The following is a 21364-nucleotide window of genomic DNA, read 5'->3' as shown; positions in this document are numbered from 1 at the left end:
AAAGATGAGACTAGAAGAGTTTTGAGAGCAGAGATGGCATCTAGCTTGTTTTTGATGTACCAGTTGCTGGCACATTATAGGTGATTATTATTTGACTGCTCACTTCAGCTTTCCTCTGCCTTCTTTTAGAGGGGAGTAGTCTGCACTACCTCTAGACTGATGGTAGAGTTGACCTAAACTTTTGTCTTTTTCTGGAAAAACAAATTGCAAGCTTCATAGGTATTCTGAGAACAGATAGAGCAGGCTAGTATAGGTGCTGTGAACAACACTGTTTAGTAACTGAAGAAAAACCAAGAACTGGACAGATCATTACCAAGAGAGGACAGTGATAGTTGTACTAGGCATATGGCAAATGCAGAGTTTGAATTTAGGTCCCCTCTGTCCTGGATGCCAACACTCAGCCAGGGCTCTTATCACCCTATCTCTCTGGGCCCTCATAGCTGTGCCTAGGGTTGTTCACAGGCAGATTGTTGCCCTGTGAACATTGAAGTGCATCGAGATGCTATTGTCTTTAGGTAGAAACAGTTTGATTTCTCAGGGTATGTTCAAGTTGTATCCGGGCATGTTGATTTCTCCAGCCCTCCTTCCTCCTGTCTTAGTTGCAAGTTCCACCATTTTCCCGTGAACCCAGTGACTGCTCTCTTCTCTTTCCTCCCACTGCATTAGGCTGGTGATGAGTTTGTGGAGAAGACCCTAAGCAGCATATCGACCAGCACAGATGCAGCGTCTGTTGTCCACAGCACAGACCTGGTGGTGGAGGCCATTGTGGAGAATCTGAAGGTGAAGAATGAGCTCTTCCAAAGGCTGGACAAGTTTGCTGCTGAGTATGTGACCCCTGAATGTTTTTGTCAGGTTCTCAGGGCTCCTTCCCCAGGCCTTGAGCATTCCTCTTTGTTTGTTGCCTTTTCCCAGGAAGGAATCTTCTGACACCAGGGCCACTTCTTTACTACCCTGCATTCACCCACTCCTAATTTGCTTCCTTGGGCTTGGGCTGCCCTGACCTGATTCTTATCTGCAAATGAGAGTGAAATTGCCTCTTGTTAAGTGGACAGGTCCATCCAGGGATAGACCTGTATGTTTCTTGCAGCATCCAGATCATGGGCACTCCCATAGAATGGAGGAGAGAGTCTGCCAGTTTCATGCAGACAGAATGGTGTTATTGTAGGAAATGCCCTTCTACCTATATAGTTCCCCAAGACTCCTCTATTTTGAGCATTTTCTGGGCTCAATGAAAACACTCTTGGGAGCATTTAAAGGAGCAGTAACTACTTTCAGCCTTCCTGGCAAAGGACTGCCACCTGGGTCATGTGTAGACACACACAGGACCTGGGATCGTCCAGGCAGTGTCATCAAGCTTGTGCACACATGATGCTGTGCCTTACTTGAGAATCCAGAGCCTATCATTATGTATTATTACACTCGACTCTTGGCTTTTGGCAGTTGTGACCCAAATGATTGATTTGTGTTTTTCTTGCAGCCTGTTTTGACACACTAATTGCCCTGATAGGTTAGACCTGAAAAGCAAAAATAATTCTCAGGGATCCACCAGTGAGCAGTTGAGACACTCAGTGTCATCCTGCTAGAATGTCAGCCTTCAGAGCTGTGGTACCTGACAGAAAAGAGCCCTGACTTCCTGTCCTCTATATATAATCACTCCGCTATCAGTGTGCTCTCAGACTGCAGAAACATCTGACAAATACAGAGGACACTCTTATACTGGGGTTGACTTCCAAGTCAGCATGGAGCCCTCCTGGATATTAAAACACCTGCCCTAGAAAGGAGTTCTGTCAAGAGTTTGACCTTTATTCCTAGTGACAGTGGCAGGCCTAACTGCTCTCTGGTTGTCTGTGGTAAGTAACAAGTACATGAGGGGCAAGTCGGGAGGCTGGGCTTGTATCAGCACCCACCACTTTATTCTCTGATTTTGAAAGGTTCTCAGTTTTATGTTTGGGGTAAATAATTTCCAAGACCTTCTCAGTTATAACATTCTTAAAGTGTCTCCCTATCTGTATAATAGTGATAGTGGCACATATTGCACAGTTGTTTAGTTCTTGTTTCCTGAGTACCTGCTGTGTTTCAGGCACCTTACTAGGCTCTATCACTTGAGCTCATGTAAAGCAGATGTGACACATGAAAGGAAGGGCAGAACTCGTAATAGGCCTGCTGAAGATGTGACTCTAATGCTGGCCTTCAGCCATCCTTTTCTGCACTCTTCATTTTCATTTTAGTTTACCACCACTATTCAATGCTTCCTAAATTGTTTTCTTTCTTAAGCACATTTATTGAGAAATACTTTATTGCTGAGTTTTTACAGTTAGATATTTTATTGAGAGAATAAAATAGGTTCAAGTGATGAAGTTCCTATTGGAAACCCTGATAAAACAGCCACATCCAGAAGAGAATATGATTTCTCCAGCAGTGTAGGAAACGCAAATGAAAAGATCAATGACAGCCACAGGCACCTGGCTCTCCCCTGTTCACAAAGCCTGGACTCTGATCTGCTGTCACTATCCCCATCTCTTAATCTTGACACAAAGGCCTGGGTGTGAGTTTAATGAGCATTGTGTTTATGCTGTTATTTTCCTTTAGTGCTTTTAAGAGGAAAGTAGTTGTGGGTATCTGAGTATCAGAAAGAGAAAAACAAAAGATGAAAGAGTCATGTGTTTAAAATGTTAGTGTTTTTTTGTGGAAGATAAGACGATCCTATGTGTTTAATATGTAAGATCATTGAATTTGTGCTGAAGGAAGGCAGTGTGATACCACTAGGAGCTTAGCCAGCCTGTGCTGACTGGGTAGGGCAGAACAGAGGTCGCTGGCAGGATGTCTGCTTCTTACTGGTAAGACATGCAGGGAGTACCCTGGACACGCTGGGGCTGAGCTCAGTGTCCTGTCATCATTTTACCAAGTGTGCCTGAATGTTGCCTTTTTGCAGGGAAGTGACGCTTCAAGTGTCCTATAAATGTCTTATAAATGTGGTGCCTTTCACATTATAAGTGTAACACTAGTCTTTGAAATAAACCTTTTTTATATTTTTTTGGTACTGTCGATTGGACCCAGGAGTGCTTTACCACACAGGTACATCTCCATCCTTTTTATTATTTTTTATGTTGAGACAGGGTTACACTAAGTTGCTTAGGGTCTTGTTAAGTTGCCCAGGCTGACCTTGAACTTGTGATCCTTCTGCCTCAGTATCCTGAGTCACTGGCATTACAGGCATGAGCCACCAGGCCTGGCTAAACCTTTCTTTTCTTAAGGGATCCAGGGAGCCCTTACTCAAACAGCCCTGGGCACGTGCTGTCCCTGCTGCCCTTGCAGTTCTGAGTGCCTGGCTGCCCTGAGTGCTGTGTCAGCCATGCAGCTGATTGGTCTTCTTTCCATTACCTTCTCTATTGGGGAATAGTTTACATTATTTTTCCCTTTGACTAAAAAGCAAGAAACTTTGAGAACTAAAATTTTAAAACCTTAAAAATAAGGTTTTTAAGGTCTGCATGACCTTTAAATTGCTTAAGTTGAATGTGGTTTGAGAAATGTAGGTGTGCTTATGCCTTGAAGGGGAGGGCTCTCCTGAGGCAAGGACACAGGAGCCTCATCCCTCAACCACCTATGCACATTGGCCTCTCCTTTTACTTCACTCTTCTCTCCAAATTACTGGTTTCTTCTTTCTTCCCCTTGCCATTTCCCACCATCCTTGATTTCAGGCACATTATAGTATTGCCTTTTAGGAAATCAGAAACCCCCAAGAATCTGGTCGGTAAGGGACCACTGCCCATCTTGCTCTGTGACCAGCCTTTAGGGTGGCGGCAATTGGCTTTAGACTGTTTTATGTAGTATTATCCACAAGGTGGTGCTGTAGGAAAGTGGAGAAGTCCTGCCTCTAAGGATTTGCCTTTCCTGCTTTTGGAACTCCATTTTGCTGTACTCTTAAAAATTAAATTTGGTTTAAGTTTGCATGGACTTTTGTAAAATAAACCAATTGCTTTATACACACAAAAGAAGATGGTACTCTTCAGGATATTTTGTTACCACATATAGCATGTATATTCATGTGTCCTCCCTTCCCCAAGAATGCCTGTGTTACCTTAATACTTCTTTGGACCATGTTGGTTTTCTTCTGTTTTCATTTTAAATTCTCATCTAATGGAAAAGTAAGGCTTTTCACTTGAGAGGAAAGGTCTGAGCTTGTGTTTCCCATCAGAGATTTCTTGTTGGAGTTTTAGGTATTTACAGTTTTTTGTTGTTGATTTTAGGTATCCATCTTCCTTTTTTCATTAATCGGATCACTTTGAGTTTCATTTTGAGACTGGGGTTGGTTAAGTTGCTTGATCAGTAAGCTACCTGCTTTTTTAATTCCTCATATATATGAAAATTAGCTAATACAAGTAGATAGGAGAAATCAAATTCCTGGAAGTTAAGGAAAGATTGGTGAAGATTAAATGTACATTTAGAAAAGGTTACCTACTTCATTTAAAATTTCAAAATTTAGGGGTTGGGGTTGTAGCTCAGTGGTAGTGCACTTGCCTAGCACATGTGAGGCACTGGGTTTGATCCTCAGCACCACATAAAAATAAACAAATAAAATAAAGGTATTGTGACCATCTACAACTAAGAAAAAAATTAAAAAATCATAGCCTTAAATAATTTTTTTTTTCAAAATTTAAACAAAACTGAGACTACTTGATTTCAGCCTCTTGTGTAAAGATATGTCCTTTCCCTGACATCCTTAGCAGGTGGGGACAACAGATCTGGCAGTAAGCAGGCACCTTGGGCACAGCACCTGAGCATGTTTCCACTTGTCTCCAAAGATTGGTCTCATTCTGGTTCACCATTTTTCTCTCCACAGACATACAATTTTTGCCAGCAACACTTCTTCTTTGCAGATCACAAGCATAGCCAATGCCACCACCAGACAAGACCGATTTGCTGGCCTCCATTTCTTCAACCCAGTGCCCATGATGAAACTTGTAGAGGTCAGTGGGTGTCTGCTTATGTCTGTTGCTCTCCACCTCTCAGCTTCTCTGAGTCTCCTGGTCCTGCCACTGGAGATTATGTTGGATGAATTTTAATGGGAGGGTGGAAGATTGTCCTATGCTTGTGCTTCTCTTGCCACAATCTGTCCTTTTCAGGGCCAAAAGAAGAAAAAGCACATAGGAAGGCACCTGCAATTTGTGTCTTTATAGTCCTGTTTTGACCAGTGGTGTCCAGGAGGGTTATGGAATGTCATTGATTTGTTTGTGGCACTGCTGAGAGATGTATCGCACTAAAGAACACTGGCTTGTTGAGACAATGGAGGGGAGACCCACACACATTCATACTGTCCCGTTGAGGTCAGCTTACTCTATACTGTACATCAAATTCTTATTAAATCTCATGTACTACCTTGTCCATTCCTGGGATGAATTCTGGCCCCATGTAACAGTGCCTTAAATTCTCCCAGAGAGGCATATCTCTATGTTGTGATCAGAACTGTTGAGAGCAGCTTCTGATAGCCTGTCCACAAAGTTCAGAGGTGGAGGTAAAGGCCACACGGGGCTGCATATAGTGTTCCCCTTTGGACTGCTTTTGCTTGCTTGCTTAGAGACTTGGTTGTAAGGGAGATAGAGTCACAATAGACTATTTGCACCTTCAGTGTGGCAACTTGCCCTTTACAGGGGCTAATTATAGGGTTGGAGGAGCAGCTGCTATTAAAGCAGCATTTATTCTGAGGTTGAGGAGTTATTGCCCTGCGAAGTGTGGGGGACTCCACCTGTGAGGAGCCAGGCAAGCCTCCAGAGACTGACTGTGGCCTTGCTCCAGTAGTGTGGACCTGGTCTGTCTGCTCACTGCTGCCTTCTTTCTCCTCCAGCCCCCTTTCCTCCTTTTATTCCCTCTCTGCCTACCTCCCTCAGCATAGGCATTTGTAATCAATCTTAATGAGGACTCTCAAGTGACAGCTCTGACGCTACCTCAGCTTCTTCCAGTTTACTCCTTAGGCTGATTTTAAAGAAGTTGAGCAAAGGAAAACAGCATTTACTATCACACAGAAAAGAGCAAAGAACTGGAATGAAATTTTCAGCATCTTAGTATATAGGAACTAATTAATTTCTTTAGTTACTATATCATATATATATACATGTTTGGAGATAAAGACAGTCTGTAGAGTTACTTTAAATGCTAATAAATGCTTCAGCCACCTTTATCTGATAACATCTGCCTATGTCTTTAGAAATGTAGAATGTTGGTTGTTCACAGATAATGCTTAGCAAATGTTATTTTCTGGAAAACATTCTGTAAAAGTGCTCTACTCTATTTAATTTTTATTCTTCAACTTTGGCTCTCATATACATGTTGCTGGTTGTAAGCACCAGAATGAATTGTATAGTAAGCTACATGGCTCATCACTTTTACTCAGGATTGGACTTCTTGGAACTATGAAACTCTCTCTAGTGCATTGCTGTTTATTGAACATATCCCTCCTGTTTACAAGAGTAGAACTTTATTGTTGACTCCTCTAACCCAGAAACTTATTTTTAAGATTCTGTAGTTATTAGCCTTTAAATGCAATGAGTCTAGCTCATTTTGTGTATGTCTGATAGAGATTTTTCAGGAACATCTCTAGGATTGCTGTTCACAAGGTTTGTGAACCCTCTAGGTCAGTTTCTTATTGCTTTTGTCCTGTGCCTTATCTTTGTCTTTCTGATGCTTGTTTCTGTTTCCACTCACTCATTCACTTTACTCAGTGTCAGAACATGCCACCACACCCAGGCTGTGATCACCCAGATCATGAGCGGTGGTGCTCCTTTGTTCTTCCTCCCACATTGCTACTAACTCATCAAGCCGGACAGTTCTCTGGCCCTCTTAGACAGAGGACCCGTCAGGTATGAAGATGCCCATATCATAGGAGAGAGATAAGGCTCTTGCCCGAGGTAATAGAAAGAGTCTGATGTAGAAGTCTCTGCTCCTCACTTTAACTCTAGGAAGTTCTTTATTGGCATTTAAATTGTGTTTATGTTTAAATTCACCTGAGTTTCTGCATTTACCAAAATCTAATTTCTGACGAGTGGACAGGTGAATCCTATAAGTACTTACTGAGCACTAACTGTGCCAGACAGTGGGCTTGGTACCATCTCCTTTCCACACCAGTCAAGTGGGGTAGTAGCTGTGTCTTTGTATGCACCTCAGGGTAGGGAAGGAGAGTTGTTGAAGCAGGTAGCAGGGCCTGGCCCTGTTGGCTTCCTCTTGGGAGGAGTCTATTCTAAAGCAAAGGGGGCTGTGGGCCCTGGGGCATCTGTGTGGGAACAGGTGCAACAGTGGGAGGATTACTCCTCTAGGAAGCCAAGAAGCATGACTTGAGCAAATCACTCCTTTTGCTGGAGCTCCTTCTTTCTATAGTAGAAGAGAGTGGGGTTCTGTGTAGACAGCTCTAAGGACAGTCTCCATACTCTCCTACCCTTATCACTCACCACCCTGAATTAATTAAAACAACTAAAACAGTAAGAAAAGCCAGCATTTCTTGAACCAATCATACCTCCTCAGAGGTGTGTTTAGTGTTTTACCCCGATTCTAATTTTTTTGTCAACTTGTTGAGGTAGATAGATTGATTTCAGTGTCACTTCAGCTTGAAGAAACATATCTAGGGCCTTAGGGCCTTGCTAAGTTTCTGAGATTGGGTTTGAACTTGTCAATCTCCTGCCTCAGCCTTCTGAGGATTATAGGCGTGTGCCACTCCAGCACAACTCGTATTTGAATCCAGGGCTGTCTCAGTGACAACACCTGTATAACTGTCCTGTACCCTCCTTCCACCCACACTTTTTCCACTTACATCATAAGCTTTGATTTTGTGCATTCTGTAGTACTCCATTATCTTAAAGTGGACATTGTGGCAAGCATTTTGTTTTTGGCTTGAGATCCCTACTTCTGTGCTGAAACTAAAATTGTTTTTGCCATCCGTATGTACCCTGTTAATCAGTGTTTCCTTGAATCATTCTATCATTCATTGCAGTTATTTGCTGCTCTCCAGACATAATTATTTTCTTTGCATTTCCAGGTCATTAAAACACCAATGACAAGCCAGAAGACATTTGAATCTCTCGTAGACTTTAGCAAAACCTTGGGAAAACATCCTGTTTCTTGCAAGGTAGAGTATGGGTAGTGTACTTGTCTATTTTCAGTTACTGTGGTAAAATACCTAAAGCAGGCTAACTTCATAAAGAAGAGAGATTTATTTAGCACATAGTTCTGGAGATTCAGAGGCATGATGCTTGCTCATCAGCATCAGCTCAATGGCTGATGGAGTCACAATGACCAAAGCACATATAGGAGGAACAATCACATCTCTATATAGGAAGCCAAGGAGAGACTCAGGGGTCAGGCCTAGGCTTTTATAACAACTTGTTATTTGAAATTCATTCCAGATCAGTAATCCCTCCCAAGTACAGTGCCTCCAATAAGGACCTCCTGCTAAGCTTCACCTCTTAAAGGTTACATACCACCTCTCAGGGGACCAAGTTCCCAAAACATCAACCTCTCTTGAGAGAAATAGCACCCAAACTATAGGTAGCTTGGGAAGGAGGTGATTTTCCTTGGAACCTGATTTACTTCTGGTAGAATACTTCTAATAGAATCCTATGAGAGATTGTGCACTATTTACTACAGAATTGTCCATGTGCTGTAAGATCAGGCTGTGCCTCCATTCTAGTTTCTGGGCCAGGAAACCAGACTCCTAACCCATGCCCAGGGCTATCAGGTGGATAGTCTTGAGATCCAAATAGATCCCAGGGCTTCAGCTGAATCGGAGTCTTGGAACTTCCCATGGGCCCTGGTTTTTGTCTCTGGATGAGCAGTTGTATTTTCATATGTGATTTTTGTGGCCCATCAGCTTTAACTGCTGTTGGCCGCTGAGACTTGGGAATGCTGTATGTCAGTTAAAGCTTGCTGAACACATACATGTCTAACAGAAAGTAAAACCTATGGCTTTACTTTTGGTGAAAAGAACACTGCAGATGGTTAGGGAAACAATGAAACAGGAAGAGACCAACCTGCCCAAAGTAGCATTAAAGAAGTGTTTCTTAGTAGAATGTAGCATTGTGTTTTCCAGTGAGAAGCATGTTTGTGTGGAAAGTAGGCTTGCCCTCTAGCTTTTCCCCCCTTTCTTTAGATAACTACAGTTATTATTTGTAAAATGATCCCAGTTACTGGTATGATAACCTCTGTCATTTTGATTACCTTCAGTTTCCCCATTTGCCTTTAGTTCACCACTTAGTTTTCCCATTATCTTCATTTCCTCGAAACTTAGGGAATGTCCTTCTACATGACTTTGTAGTTTTTCTAAAAAGGTAGTTCTGTTACAAAATGCCACACCATTCTAAGTTTTATAAATAAATCATCAACTTTTTTGTCATGATCTTTTGTATCTTCATTGTTCTTCTTACGGCATACTTTTCCTTTCTAAAATAGTCTTACATTTGAACTTAGTATCGTTATTAACCCACAAAAAGTCGTATCATTCATGAATCATCTGAACAAGGCATATGTTCAGATGCCTTGTAGGCTCCATTAACCAAAGACTTGTATATGCTGGTCCCCCTAGTCCACCAGTCTGGTGTTATTATTAGGGAGTCTCAATAGTTGATATTGTTTTTTTTTTTTTCTTAAATCACTTGGATTTTAAAAAGATCATATTAATAACTGGACATTGTGTTTACACTTTTTTACCCATTTATGCTTCGTTAGTGGAAGAAAGTAGTCATTGTGTTAGAAAGAACTAAACTTTAGGCAAATCAGAAGCTAGTAATAGAAACAAATGCAGAAAAAGACCAGTAATTATCTGTAGCACATAATCATTAAGTTGTGGAGAATGGTGATTCTTTCTCTCCTCAGAGTAGCCATGGCATGTGCAGGGATAGGAAGCCTTTGGTTTCTGAAAATTGAGCTTGTTAGATAATTGGAGAGCCATATCAGTGTGATCTTGAGGCTCTCTGTGAGTGAGTGGGTCAGTTATTCAAGCTCTTGATGAGACGTGTCCAGACAACACGTGGCAACGCATAGAACATAGCACCTAGTATGTCAGCTCACATGCAGCATAACAGTAATGGGCTGCATACATGATGATGGTCCCATTAAGACTGGGCTGGACTTGGAAAATCCCTGTTGTGTGCAGGCATGATAGCCATCCCAAAGTTTTGGCACCTGTACTATTCACACATCTGGGAGAAATGAACCTGTACTGCCAATTGCATGAAAGTACAGTGCATACAGTTACATACAACACACAGTCCTTGATGATAAACAGCTATATTACTGGTGGATGTGTTTATTTTTTATCCTTTCTACTTCTTATGTATATAAAAAAGGTAACTAAAAAAGCCTCAGGCAGGTCCTATGAGCTCTTTCTATTGAGGTTATTAGTTATTATATTTGGAGCAAATATTTTTGCAGACTGCTTTCTGGTTGTAACTTTGTATTTGGTGTTTCATGTTCTCATCTTAAGTTGAAAGACATTATTTTGCCTCAGTTATAAAATCACCTTTGTGTCTTAATATAATCCTGGTTACAATGATGGAGCTTTTTGTGCTTCTCTGCATTCTTGTGATGGGGGTGGGGTTGGTTTCTGCTTGGTTGCACTTATAGGAGGTACAAACCCTGTCACTTCATTGTGCAGTTTACACAGCACACAGTCAGGTTAGCTCAGTGAGTGTACCAGGTTCTGGTCATCTTCAGTTCATATGCTGGTGGAGTGCCTAGAGTATGCTAGTAACAGAATATGGGGTCCAGGTCAGGGGGAGGATGTCTTCCCTCAGGAAGATCAGAGCTTTTTGACAGAAGGAGGAGCACTGTTTACTTAGTGGAAATTAACTTCACACAAATACCATCAGAACATTACCAATCTGGCCTTCTCCATAAGCCCGTCAAAGAGATCAATAGATAAAATCCAAATTTCACATCAGTTCTTTTGGAGAGATGACTAAGTGTTATACTGGGGAGTGAAACTGATGCAAGGAGAGTGCAGTGTCAGGAATCATCCCTGGGAAAGATGGCATGCTGTGCCAAGCTGTGCTCTGAAGGGCTAGCAACCTACCAGGGGACCTGCTCCTTTGTCCTGGCACCTGCCCCCAACGCCACTGTGCTGCACTGTGCGGACACTGAGTAGCCCAAGAATGTACCAGAGTCTGGAAAGTAGTACTCCTTGGAAGATTGTTCTAGATGAAGTGGTAATTTTTTCTAGGTTGCTAAAGGGAAGTGGGAAAGGAAAGAAGTAAAAATTAACATTATCGTGTGAGATAAAAAATAGGTACTTTAGAACAGCTTTGAAAATGTATATAGCTTGATAAATGTGGGCAGCATAATCCAAGGCAAGAAGTAGTGATCTTCACAAAAGTGGGGACTTCACAAAAGATGAAGTTTAATGAAAAATCAATTTTCTTTTTCTCTCTCCTGAAACAGGATACTCCGGGGTTTATTGTGAATCGTCTCCTGGTGCCATACCTCTTAGAAGCGATCAGGCTACATGAACGAGGTACTCTTCCTGAGCTGGACTGAGGTCTGGATTTCTTATAAAGTGCATAGGAAGCAGGGTCACATACCAGAGGAAGGAACTGCAGTTTTCTAGCTGTGTCATCTTAGCCTCTCTGTGGCCTCAGAGCCTTTGTCATTGTTTCTAGGGCCCCAGCTTCCCTGTGAGGCCTCTGACAGGTGGCTCTGGGCCTCCACTGCAGTGCCTGCCAGAGCAATTGCATGGCCGACCTGGATTTATATCCTTGATCTCTGCCTTTGTTAAAAGTATACTGCTTCAAATAAAGAATAATAATAATGTAAAAATCACTAAGCTAGAGGACACTGAAAGTTCCTTCAGGATCTAAAAACTTATGACAGGTGATAGGAAATAAGTGATAGAGCTGATAGGTAATAAGGATGATTTCTAATGGCCCTGTATCCATACTTTTGAGGGCATGATTCATTTTTTTAATCTTAAGAATGATTGAAAAATTTCCCCTCAATATTTGATTGACAAAGAATGACTTTTTCCATTAAATATCATAAAACCTGGGGTGTGGTCCAGGGTTATAGTTGATGTTCATTCTCCTGCCCACCTTCTCTCTCATTTTTAGAAAGGTAACTATCATATCTGCTTTGAAGGCAAGCAATCTGTAATGGAACTTGATAAAAAGCAAGTGTAATTGTTTTCAATGACTTCATTCACAAATGCTCACTCCCAAGAAGAGTGTCATTTTTGAAACAAAACATTTACGCCAGCTCTTCCAGAGAGATGAAAGCACATTTGCTTCCTCAAGCTCTGCTTTAAATATTAACTTTTCTCTATGGTTTATAGAAGCAATTGCCTCACTTTTGCTCCAAGATCAAACCAACACTTCTGTGTTTATCTATCAACAAATATGCCTAATTACACCTCAAAGAAAGTGTAGCATTTTGCCTACCTTGAAAGGCAGTTGTGTTTTTTCAAATAAAACGGAATGTTTGAGAATGTAGCATGTGAGTGAGCCACCTCTTCATGGTGTTTTTCTCACCGAACTGCACTGTCCTTTTGATACATTCTCCCATGTATGAAGTATCTTATGGTAAGGTGAAAGCTGTTTTATTCTCTTCTACTTCTCCACCAGCAGTGGTCTCTTTCAGAACAGATGACCTTTGCCCTTCCCAATCACAGGCTACCTGTGGGATGTGAATGGAAGGCTTTGATGCTCAGTGGATGTGCTTTTTCTTGGTGTTTTCTAGGACCAGTCATTGTAGGTCTCCTGGCCTTTTGAGGCCTTTGAGTTGTTGCATCTCCTGAAGGAGCTGAGGTCTGGGTGGGTGGAGTTTTCCAGCAATACTCACTGTGGTCTGCACTCCTAGGTCACACTCAGACCTACTACTACATCCCTTCTGTCACCTTACTGCCCGTTCTCTTTCAGCCAACACAGAATAGGGCTTAAGATGTATGCCTACCACTTGGTCTCCATTAGCAGTTCCATGTTGATACCCAGAGTCTCCAGTTTCCTCCTCTCCTACCTTCCACATCTGCTTGATTCTTCCTGTCATGCCTGCTCCCTTTTCATCCCAGCTCTCACTTCTCCTCAGTGAGGCTCCATCAGGCACAAAACAAGTTCCTGTTACCTCATGTCTTCCTCAGACCTGTCCCCTCCATAGTGCTTCCTAAGAAAGTGTTGGGTTGTTGAAGAAGTTGTGGAGATGTTGTATGCTATATCTTGCCCACATACCCTGCTGGAGCAGTGTCTTAGAATCCAACAGCACAGCAAAGCCTCTGCAGATGCTCTATGAATTCATTCCTACCTCCTTTGGGGAAACTTTTCTGTACCACACTATTGATACAGCTGGTCCATGGAATTGGAAAAGGCTGCTTTGAGTGGTGGAGGTTCATTGGAAGGATGTGTGGGCTACTGTTAGTCAGTCCTCCAGATATTTGGACAGCTTTAGTTCCTGCCACTTCTCACCCACTCCCTTTGGGACTAGTGGAAGCCCATTGCCCTCTCTTACCTCTGCTGACTGTGCCCCATGGCTCCTGTATTGGGCCTTCTCAGTGTCTACTCAGTACTCACTCTTACTCATTCCTTCACACTGTGATGGAGGCCTGGTCAGGGCAGTAGGCACTATCCTTGTGGGTTGGAGGGCATACAGACTGGATGGACTGGTGTCCAAACGTAGACTGCTGCCCACTCTCAGGCCCCCATAATGATTGGTTTGTTCCAGCAGGGCTGTGGGGACACATGGTTAGCTCTTTACAGGAGGACTGTGCTGAGAACAGGTCCTGGGAGTGTTATAATCCTGTCCCCCAGTCACTATAGAATGTTCTGTTTGCAGTCATCCCCTGCTCCAGACATGTGCAGTGGTTCTCTGGTAACCCATCATGTACAAACTGTCCATAAATCCTTTCTCCTCACCCTCTGCGCCTGCTGTGATTGCCACATACCTTACTCCCACATTTCTCACAAGCCCCACTGAGCGTCCTGTCTCCAAGCTGGACATAATATTTCAAAGCTCTCTTTGCTTTGGCTCTCCTATAGGTGACTCACCAATCCCTTTCCTATGGTATGACAGATGTCTGTCTTCTCTTACCATACCCTTCTTGGGAAGTATCTGGGTCCTCCTCATCTTCATGCTCACACAGGTCGGGCATTTGGGGTTGAGGTAATGACTCATATCTGCATTGGGAGCCTCTGTTGATAACACTGAGAATGGTTGGCAGGTAGTGCTGAGGAGCTGCTGGTGGAGGAAAAAATGTTGAGGCCAGGCCCAGGTCCCAGTCCCCATCCAGGTAGATTTCAGAGTACACTGAGGAAGCTTTTCTTTGTTGTCTTATCTAGAGTTAAGGGCTCTTGCCTGATGGGGAAGTGGAGGGGTCACATAAACCTCCTAAGGTTGATGCAAAATTTTCTATGGAGGGCATGCCAGATTCTCAAAGAAGTACTTAACTCTAAAGAAGTTTAGGGATTATTGATCAATATGATATAAGATTTAACTCCCACTTGGTCCACCAATCTCTTTGTGTGTCTTTTATTTCCCTCTCTTTTTTTCTTTTTACCTTTTTTTCTCTTTATTACACAGAACAGAATTTTTAGAGTTGTGCTAACTTTGTAAAACTAGATTTTTTTTTCACAACACTCCGTATCTTATTTTTGGAAATAAAATAGTCCTCAAGTGAACCTCTGAATCAGGAATTACTTTCTTGCCTAGTAGAAGGCTCATACTCCTTTCTCTGAGTATAGATTTGATTAAATGGCTTTAGGGAAGTTGGCACCATTGGGCTATTAGATTTCTGTTCTCAGGAAGTCTATATTCTGTTGATGGACTCTCCCTGTATAAATGAGCCAGTAGAGAAGTATCAGATTATGACTAGGAATTGTGGAGACAGAGGTCCAGGGATGGTGGGAACCCCAGCTCAGAGTCCTCAGAGCTGCTCTTTTAGATGCAGGGAGAAGGGGAGACTCTGATGAGGTGACGCTTGAGCTGAGACCTAAAGAACGAGGGCTCATGCCCCGGGCACAGGGAACAGCAGTTGCTGAACCCTGAGACAAGGGGCCTATAAGACCCCACATCTTCTGGAGGCAACTGTACCACCATCAAAGCTGCAGGGTCTTAAAATCCTGAGTGGGATCCACTTTTGAACCATGGAGCCACAGCTCAAACCCACTGTGTTCCTTCTCATTTTGCCCCTTCACATGCTCTTCTGTCTTCCTGCCTCTCAACAATGTGCCCATTGTTGCCCACACAGAGCCATGCAAATCTTCATGAAGCTTTGCCTTTTTGGTTTGCACATTTTAGTTCTTCCATTTTATCATAAGTACCTTGAATACTCATCTTGTTTTTCATTGTCTGTCTGTAAATCTCTGGTGCCTGCTACACAAAGGATACAATCAAACATGAATGAACAGTAAGTCCACCTGATAAGGTTTTTTTTTATGGTAATGATTTCTTAGAGGTCTCTAATCCTAATTAGTAAGTACTAATGTCATGCATAGAAAGTAATTTAAGTGGTATTTCGTTTACCTTAAATTGCTCTGAAATTCTGCAGCTTTAAAAATATAGTCTTACAGGCATGGTGGTGCATGCCTATAATCCCAGCAATTCAGGAGGTTGAGGCAGGAGGATTGCAAGTTTGAGGCAAGCCTCAGCATCTTAGTGAGCCCTAAGCAACTTAGAGATACCCTGTCACGAAATTTTTTTAAAACAAAATAAAAAGGGCTGGTGATGTGGCTTAGTGGTTACGTGCCCTGGGTTCAATTCCTGGTTATCCACCCCCCCACACACACAATTATATATGTCTTTATAGTTTTTTTTTTTTTTTAGTAGTTCTTGCTCCCTGTGCCTAAAAATTTGAAATTTTTAGGTATGAAATCCTGTTTTAACATTTTATTTAGCTCTTAATATTATTAAACTACTTCTTTATGCTTTGAAATAAAATTCTAGATAACCTCTTATTATAGCTTTTTCCAATTTCTGATTTCAGAGAAAGGATACACAGGTGGTTGGTTCTCTAAAAAAGGTCTCTTGTGGTCCAAGGAACAGCATGTTACAAGGAAGTTTTCAAGGAAAAAATTGTCTGGGTCTATTCAACACATTTGCACATGTGCATGGAAATTTGTGAAAGCTTTTTGTGGCTGTGACCAAAAATATTTAACAATAACAACTTAAAGGAGGAAAGGTTTATTTTGGCTCATGGTTTCAGAGTCCATGGTTGGTCAGTTCTGTTGCTCTGGGTCTGGGGTGAGGCAGAATATCATGGCACTGGTGTGGTAGAGGAAAGCTGTCAGCTCATGGCAGCTAGGAAGGAAAGGGAGAGAGGGAGGGAGGGAAAAAGAGCAAGGGAGGAAGAGAGAGGAGGAGGGGACGGCTAGGAATGAGATACAGGAATAAGCATGCCCCTGGTGACGTGCTTCCTCCAACCATGCCATACCTACCTGTATTTCCACCTCTTCACAGTAGGTCATTATTAATACATCAAATGGATTAGTCCATTGATAAGGTTAGAGCCCTTTTGATCAGTTCCCTAAAGCCCCACCTCTGGACATTGCTGCATTGGGTACCAAGTCCTCAACACATAACTAGATGTAAATCATAACAATTTGGACTTTTTAAAACAATTAACTGAAGCATTTGTAGGAATGTGCTTCCAGGGGAATACTTGTTACTTGTGAAACAAAGCTAGAAAAGAAAATATACATATAATACATACAAAAACAGAAACATAAGGGTGTGGGTGTGTGTGTGTGTTTGCAGCCCATTTATGAATAAAAAAATCTGATCTAACATTAACTGATATTTTAGGAAATGATCCAGAGTTGGAAAACCCCATTCATTAGAAGTAGCCAGCATTTCCAGACACAGGGCTTTCCCTCTCCAGGAACAAGCAGTAGTGCTCTAGAATTTGCCTCACATGGTGTGGTTGCTTTGAACATCTTGTGAACATCTTTTGGAAATGTATCTCTGAGACAATATCTTACTTAGACACATGGGCTCTAGACACGGTTTAAATGTACAAGTATGAAATTCTAGTGATTCTGGGACTAACCCGTGATAGGAAGAATTTGGGAAAAGTGAAGGTGACTCACTGTTGCCCTTTTTTTATTAGGAGATGCATCCAAGGAAGACATTGACACTGCAATGAAGTTGGGAGCTGGATACCCTATGGGTCCATTTGAACTTGTTGATTATGTTGGGCTGGATACTACAAAGTTCATTCTGGATGGTAGGAATTGGAATCCTTTGTTGTTTTTGTTAAACTAAACTGGAATTGTCTCTCTGAACTATGAAGTCTGAAGCCTATTTAAACTAGAAGTTATAAGAGGTCTTAGTAAGATTTTCCAAAGCCCTGCCTCATCAGGTATCACCATTTTGTGTTGCTATCACAACACTGGGTACTTTATAAGGAAAAGAGGTGAGGCTGGGGGTGTACTCAGTGGTACAGTGAGGCCCTGGCTTCAACCCCTGACACTACCAAGAGAAGAAAAAGTCTTTATTTGACTCATAATCCTGACTCATAATTTTGGGAATTCCCAACAGTAAGATGCTTTAGTTTGGTAAGGTCTCTGCTAGCTATGTCACAACTCCGTGGAGAAGTAGAAAAGGGAAACAGCTGTGTGTAAAAGGGACCACGGTGTGGGGTGGCTTTGTGTTGTAGTAGGCCATTCTGTGAAGAACTGATCTAGTCAAGAGACAGAATTAATCCATTGACCTAATTACCTTCCACTAGGCCCAATTTTTAAAGGTTTCACCACTTTGGCACCAGCACTGAGAACCAAGCTTCTAGCACACCAACCTTTGTGGGACAGACCATATCCATACCATAGCATCAGATTCAATATTTTAAGTTGATAGATGGCAGAAGAAAGAAAATGTTGACTGTCAGTGTCCCCTAATAGGGTAACTTGTTGTTGTGTTTTTTTTTTTTTTTAACTTTTCATTTTGAAATAATTATGGATTCACAGAAAGTTGCAAATATTACACAGATCTGTATGTCCTTTGTTCTTCCAATGATTACATCTTACACAACCACAGTACAGTATCAAAATCAGGAAATTGACATAAGTGCACACACTTACAACACGAGTTGATTTGCATGACCTCCATTGCAGTCAAGATATACAACTGTTTTTTTTTTTTTTTTAATGTATCCGTTTTAATGTGGTGACTGTGAAGAAAAGATAAAAGTAATTATTAAAACTGAACTATGGAAGTTAAAGGTAGCTCACTACTCTGCTTTTCACAAAAAGTAGTTATATGCATTGGGAAGAAGGAGTGTTATAATTTAAGCATGAAAATTTGAATTTTATGAGGATGCAAAATTCAGTAGTAGGAAGTAATAGAAATTCAGATTTTTAACATGTTTTCTGAAAGTTAACTGTGCTACTTAGGAGTCCAACCAGGAAACTAACAGGTTTTGTTAGTTTTATTGGATCTTTGGACTTAGTGATTTCCAGGAATTGATTAGATACCAGGAGGGCCCTAACAGAGCTGGGCTTTGAGTAGCATGGGTGAGTGGCAGCATGCCTGCTTTGGGGCTGATGTGGCTACACCAGCATAGCCTGCCTTGTGCCTGTGCCACGGTGGCTGGAGTGGGCAGCATGCCCCAGGAGCTTTCCCCATCAGAGTAAGACCCTTCTCCCCAAGCTGTGCTTCTAGAAGTGCCCTGGGAATATGGAGCACTTTAATCCCAGCACTTTGTCTTTCTTTTCAATAGGGTGGCATGAAATGGATGTGAAGAACCCACTGTTTCAGCCCAGTGCATCCCTAAATAAGCTGGTAGCAGAGAAGAAGCTGGGCAAGAAGACTGGAGAAGGATATTACAAATACAAATGATGCCCAGCTTCTCTGGCTTCGGGAAGAAGCTTCATGAGTGTGCTCTAGCCAGCCCTGAGGGCCGTGGGGATGTGTTTTGGTCAGGCAATCCTTCACCCTGCACAGTCTGTTCAGTGTGCAATTCGATTGTAATCTATCTGAGGTAATTATTTCACTAGTCACAGTAATTATAGATTCTTCCATTGAGAACTAATTTCCTTTTTTAGTCTATTCATTTCTATGTATTTTCTAAAAAACTCTACACCCTTAGTGCCTTGGAGCAAATGTTTCTTTTGAACCTTGTCTTTTTTGTAATGCATTGCCTGAATCACTCAGAAAGGGAAGGCCCTTCCTCTGAGAGTGAACTGCTGACTTCATATTGCTGTGCCTGCCCATTACCGAGGCAGCAGCGTGCACTGTGCATCTATGAGGGGCAGCAGCCAGTGGCACCTGCATCTTGCCTTTCTGAGAACATTTTGCTGCCTGCAGCTTTAATAAGCCTTATCCTACATCTGGGTGCACCTAAGATGTTATGTCTTTATTCAGCTCATCATCAAGACACTGCTGCTGGATTAGTGGGAATCTCTCTGTATGTTTGGTTTCCAGGAAGAAGTCTGTTTTCATGGCCATTCATATCTGCAAATCTTAATCATTACTGTTTTTTTTTTTTTCTTTTCATAAAAAAATCAGTGCTGCAAACTCCTGTAAATTGACTTCTAATAAAATACAATCTGTTAATCTGAAAAATTGGAAATAAACATGTAATTTTAAATGATAAATGCTTAAATTATTATAAAAGTAAATGTTGATGATCCAGGCAGAAGCTATGCCCCATATTCTCTGGCTGATTGTTATTTTATAAATTGGCAGTTATGGTGAGGGAATGGCAGAAGGCATTTGTGTAAAACCCGCCTGAGGCTGTCCCTTTCACATTTCTTACTAGTAAAGTAGTAATAAGGGCACAGAGAGTGATTTTTAAGGAACATCTGTTTCTTCTTTGCCAACAAAGTGAAATAGTGTAACATAAGCTTCTTTTAATCATTGGCTTGAGAAAGTGTCTTCCATGATAGTATTTAGGACTTGGAAAGACATCAGAAGCCCTGAGGTCCAGTGGCCTCATTAGCAGAGTTTAAGGGATGTGCCCAAGGTCACCAGATAATTTTGTTGAAGAATCCAGATTAGATCTAGGTTTTGATGATAAAATTAAATATACAAGAGTAAATACGAAAATCTCAAATCTAAACTGCAAACAGGACTTTCCCCCAAATGGATGCCCTTGCATAGTTCCGATGGTTGACAGATTTTTTTTTCCTTTCATAATTGAAGAAAGATCATTAATTTTAAAAATATTCAAATGTATTTCAAAGTGAAAAAATACATGCATAACATTTCTACCACTTTAGAAACTAGTTAGGAAGCTTCCAGGCTATTCTTGTAAAACATTGTCTAACTAAAGGAAGTGCCTGTGCAACTGTGACCATTTTCTCCACTCAAGGTGACCCTGTGACCCGACGGCCCCCTGCTCACTCTCAGGCTGGCTCTTGATCTTTGACATGAACCGTGGCCCAGGGCGGGCTTTACTTCCTCACTCTGAGCGGAGTCCACATAGAACCTGAGCCTTCATCCTGGAAATAGCAGGACTCTGTCTTGCCCACTGAATTCCAGGAAAGGGAGAGAAATCAGCACTGTGACTGTTGGACTGGGAGGGTAAGGGTCACAGTAGTCTTTCTGACTCAGTTTTAAAACACACTTTTAACCTACCCAACAGTTGAAATCCCTGGCCTCTGAATTGTTATTTTTAATTTTTTTTTTCCCATGCACCAGGAAGTGGGTGTTGAATATTGTCCTCTTCTTAAACCTGGGACTTGGGGAGTTGCCTCCCTTCCCAGCTCCTTGGTTCTGCATTCTCAGGTGGGCATGGTTCCTCCCAGGGAGAGCTGTGTGGCAGGATGGTCCATTACAGCTGCTGCCATTCACTTCAGCATGTGGTTGGAAACCAAACCTGAATGAGAACCCTAGCCGCCTATGCTTTCCTGAGCTGTTTTGGCTGTCCTTGTTGAGGAAGGGCAGCAGCCATGAGTCTTCCTAACATTCTAAAGTAACTACCAGGTCTTAGTTCAAATAGTTTAATTTCCCCCCTCTACTTCCTCTTCATGATAATTTTTATTCCTTAAGAAGTGAACATTTGAAATTGAAACCTTACAATGTATGAAATGACTTGTTGGAGAAAAAAAAAGTCTCTGAACATAGGTATCAACTGGACGTTAGTTATCAGCAAAATGGAGTTCTCTGAGGAACAGTTTGAATACTCATGAAGATGTCTTTGTAAAATAAAAATGATAGTCCTATAGTGTGCATAAGATTCACTGTTAATAACAGTTTCTCAGGGGGAATTGATAACTTCTTTTGACACCATTTATAAGGTGTGTATGTATATATATATATATATATATATTTTTTTTTTTTTTTTTTTTTTTTTTTTTTGCGGTACTGGGGATTGAACCCAGGGCCTTGTGCTTGCAACTGAGCAATACCCCCAGCCCTATAAGGTATGTTTACAGTGTAAGTCCTGTTGAATGACAGCATGCGCTGAGCG

The 21364-nt window shown here is 41.8% G+C and overlaps 1 protein-coding gene across 1 annotated transcript in view; it reads left to right on the top strand.

Annotated features, from left to right (window-relative positions):
• Window positions 1–21118, top strand: part of HADH (hydroxyacyl-CoA dehydrogenase) — a 48044-nt gene extending 26926 nt beyond the window's left edge. Inside the window, exons 3-8 of the mRNA XM_079153591.1 lie at window positions 667–824; window positions 4841–4967; window positions 8024–8113; window positions 11419–11491; window positions 17063–17179; window positions 18671–21118. Coding sequence (XP_079009717.1) covers window positions 667–824; window positions 4841–4967; window positions 8024–8113; window positions 11419–11491; window positions 17063–17179; window positions 18671–18789 — 684 coding nt within the window. The 3' untranslated portion in view covers window positions 18790–21118. The remainder of the gene's footprint in view (window positions 1–666; window positions 825–4840; window positions 4968–8023; window positions 8114–11418; window positions 11492–17062; window positions 17180–18670) is intronic.
• Window positions 21119–21364: the final 246 nt, after the last annotated feature.

This window comes from Sciurus vulgaris, assembly GCF_902686455.1.
Source record: "Sciurus vulgaris genome assembly, chromosome: 9".
NCBI lineage: Eukaryota > Metazoa > Chordata > Mammalia > Rodentia > Sciuridae > Sciurus > Sciurus vulgaris.
Note: the sequence above shows the minus strand (reverse complement) of the source record. Positions and strands in the feature narration are given on the sequence as shown.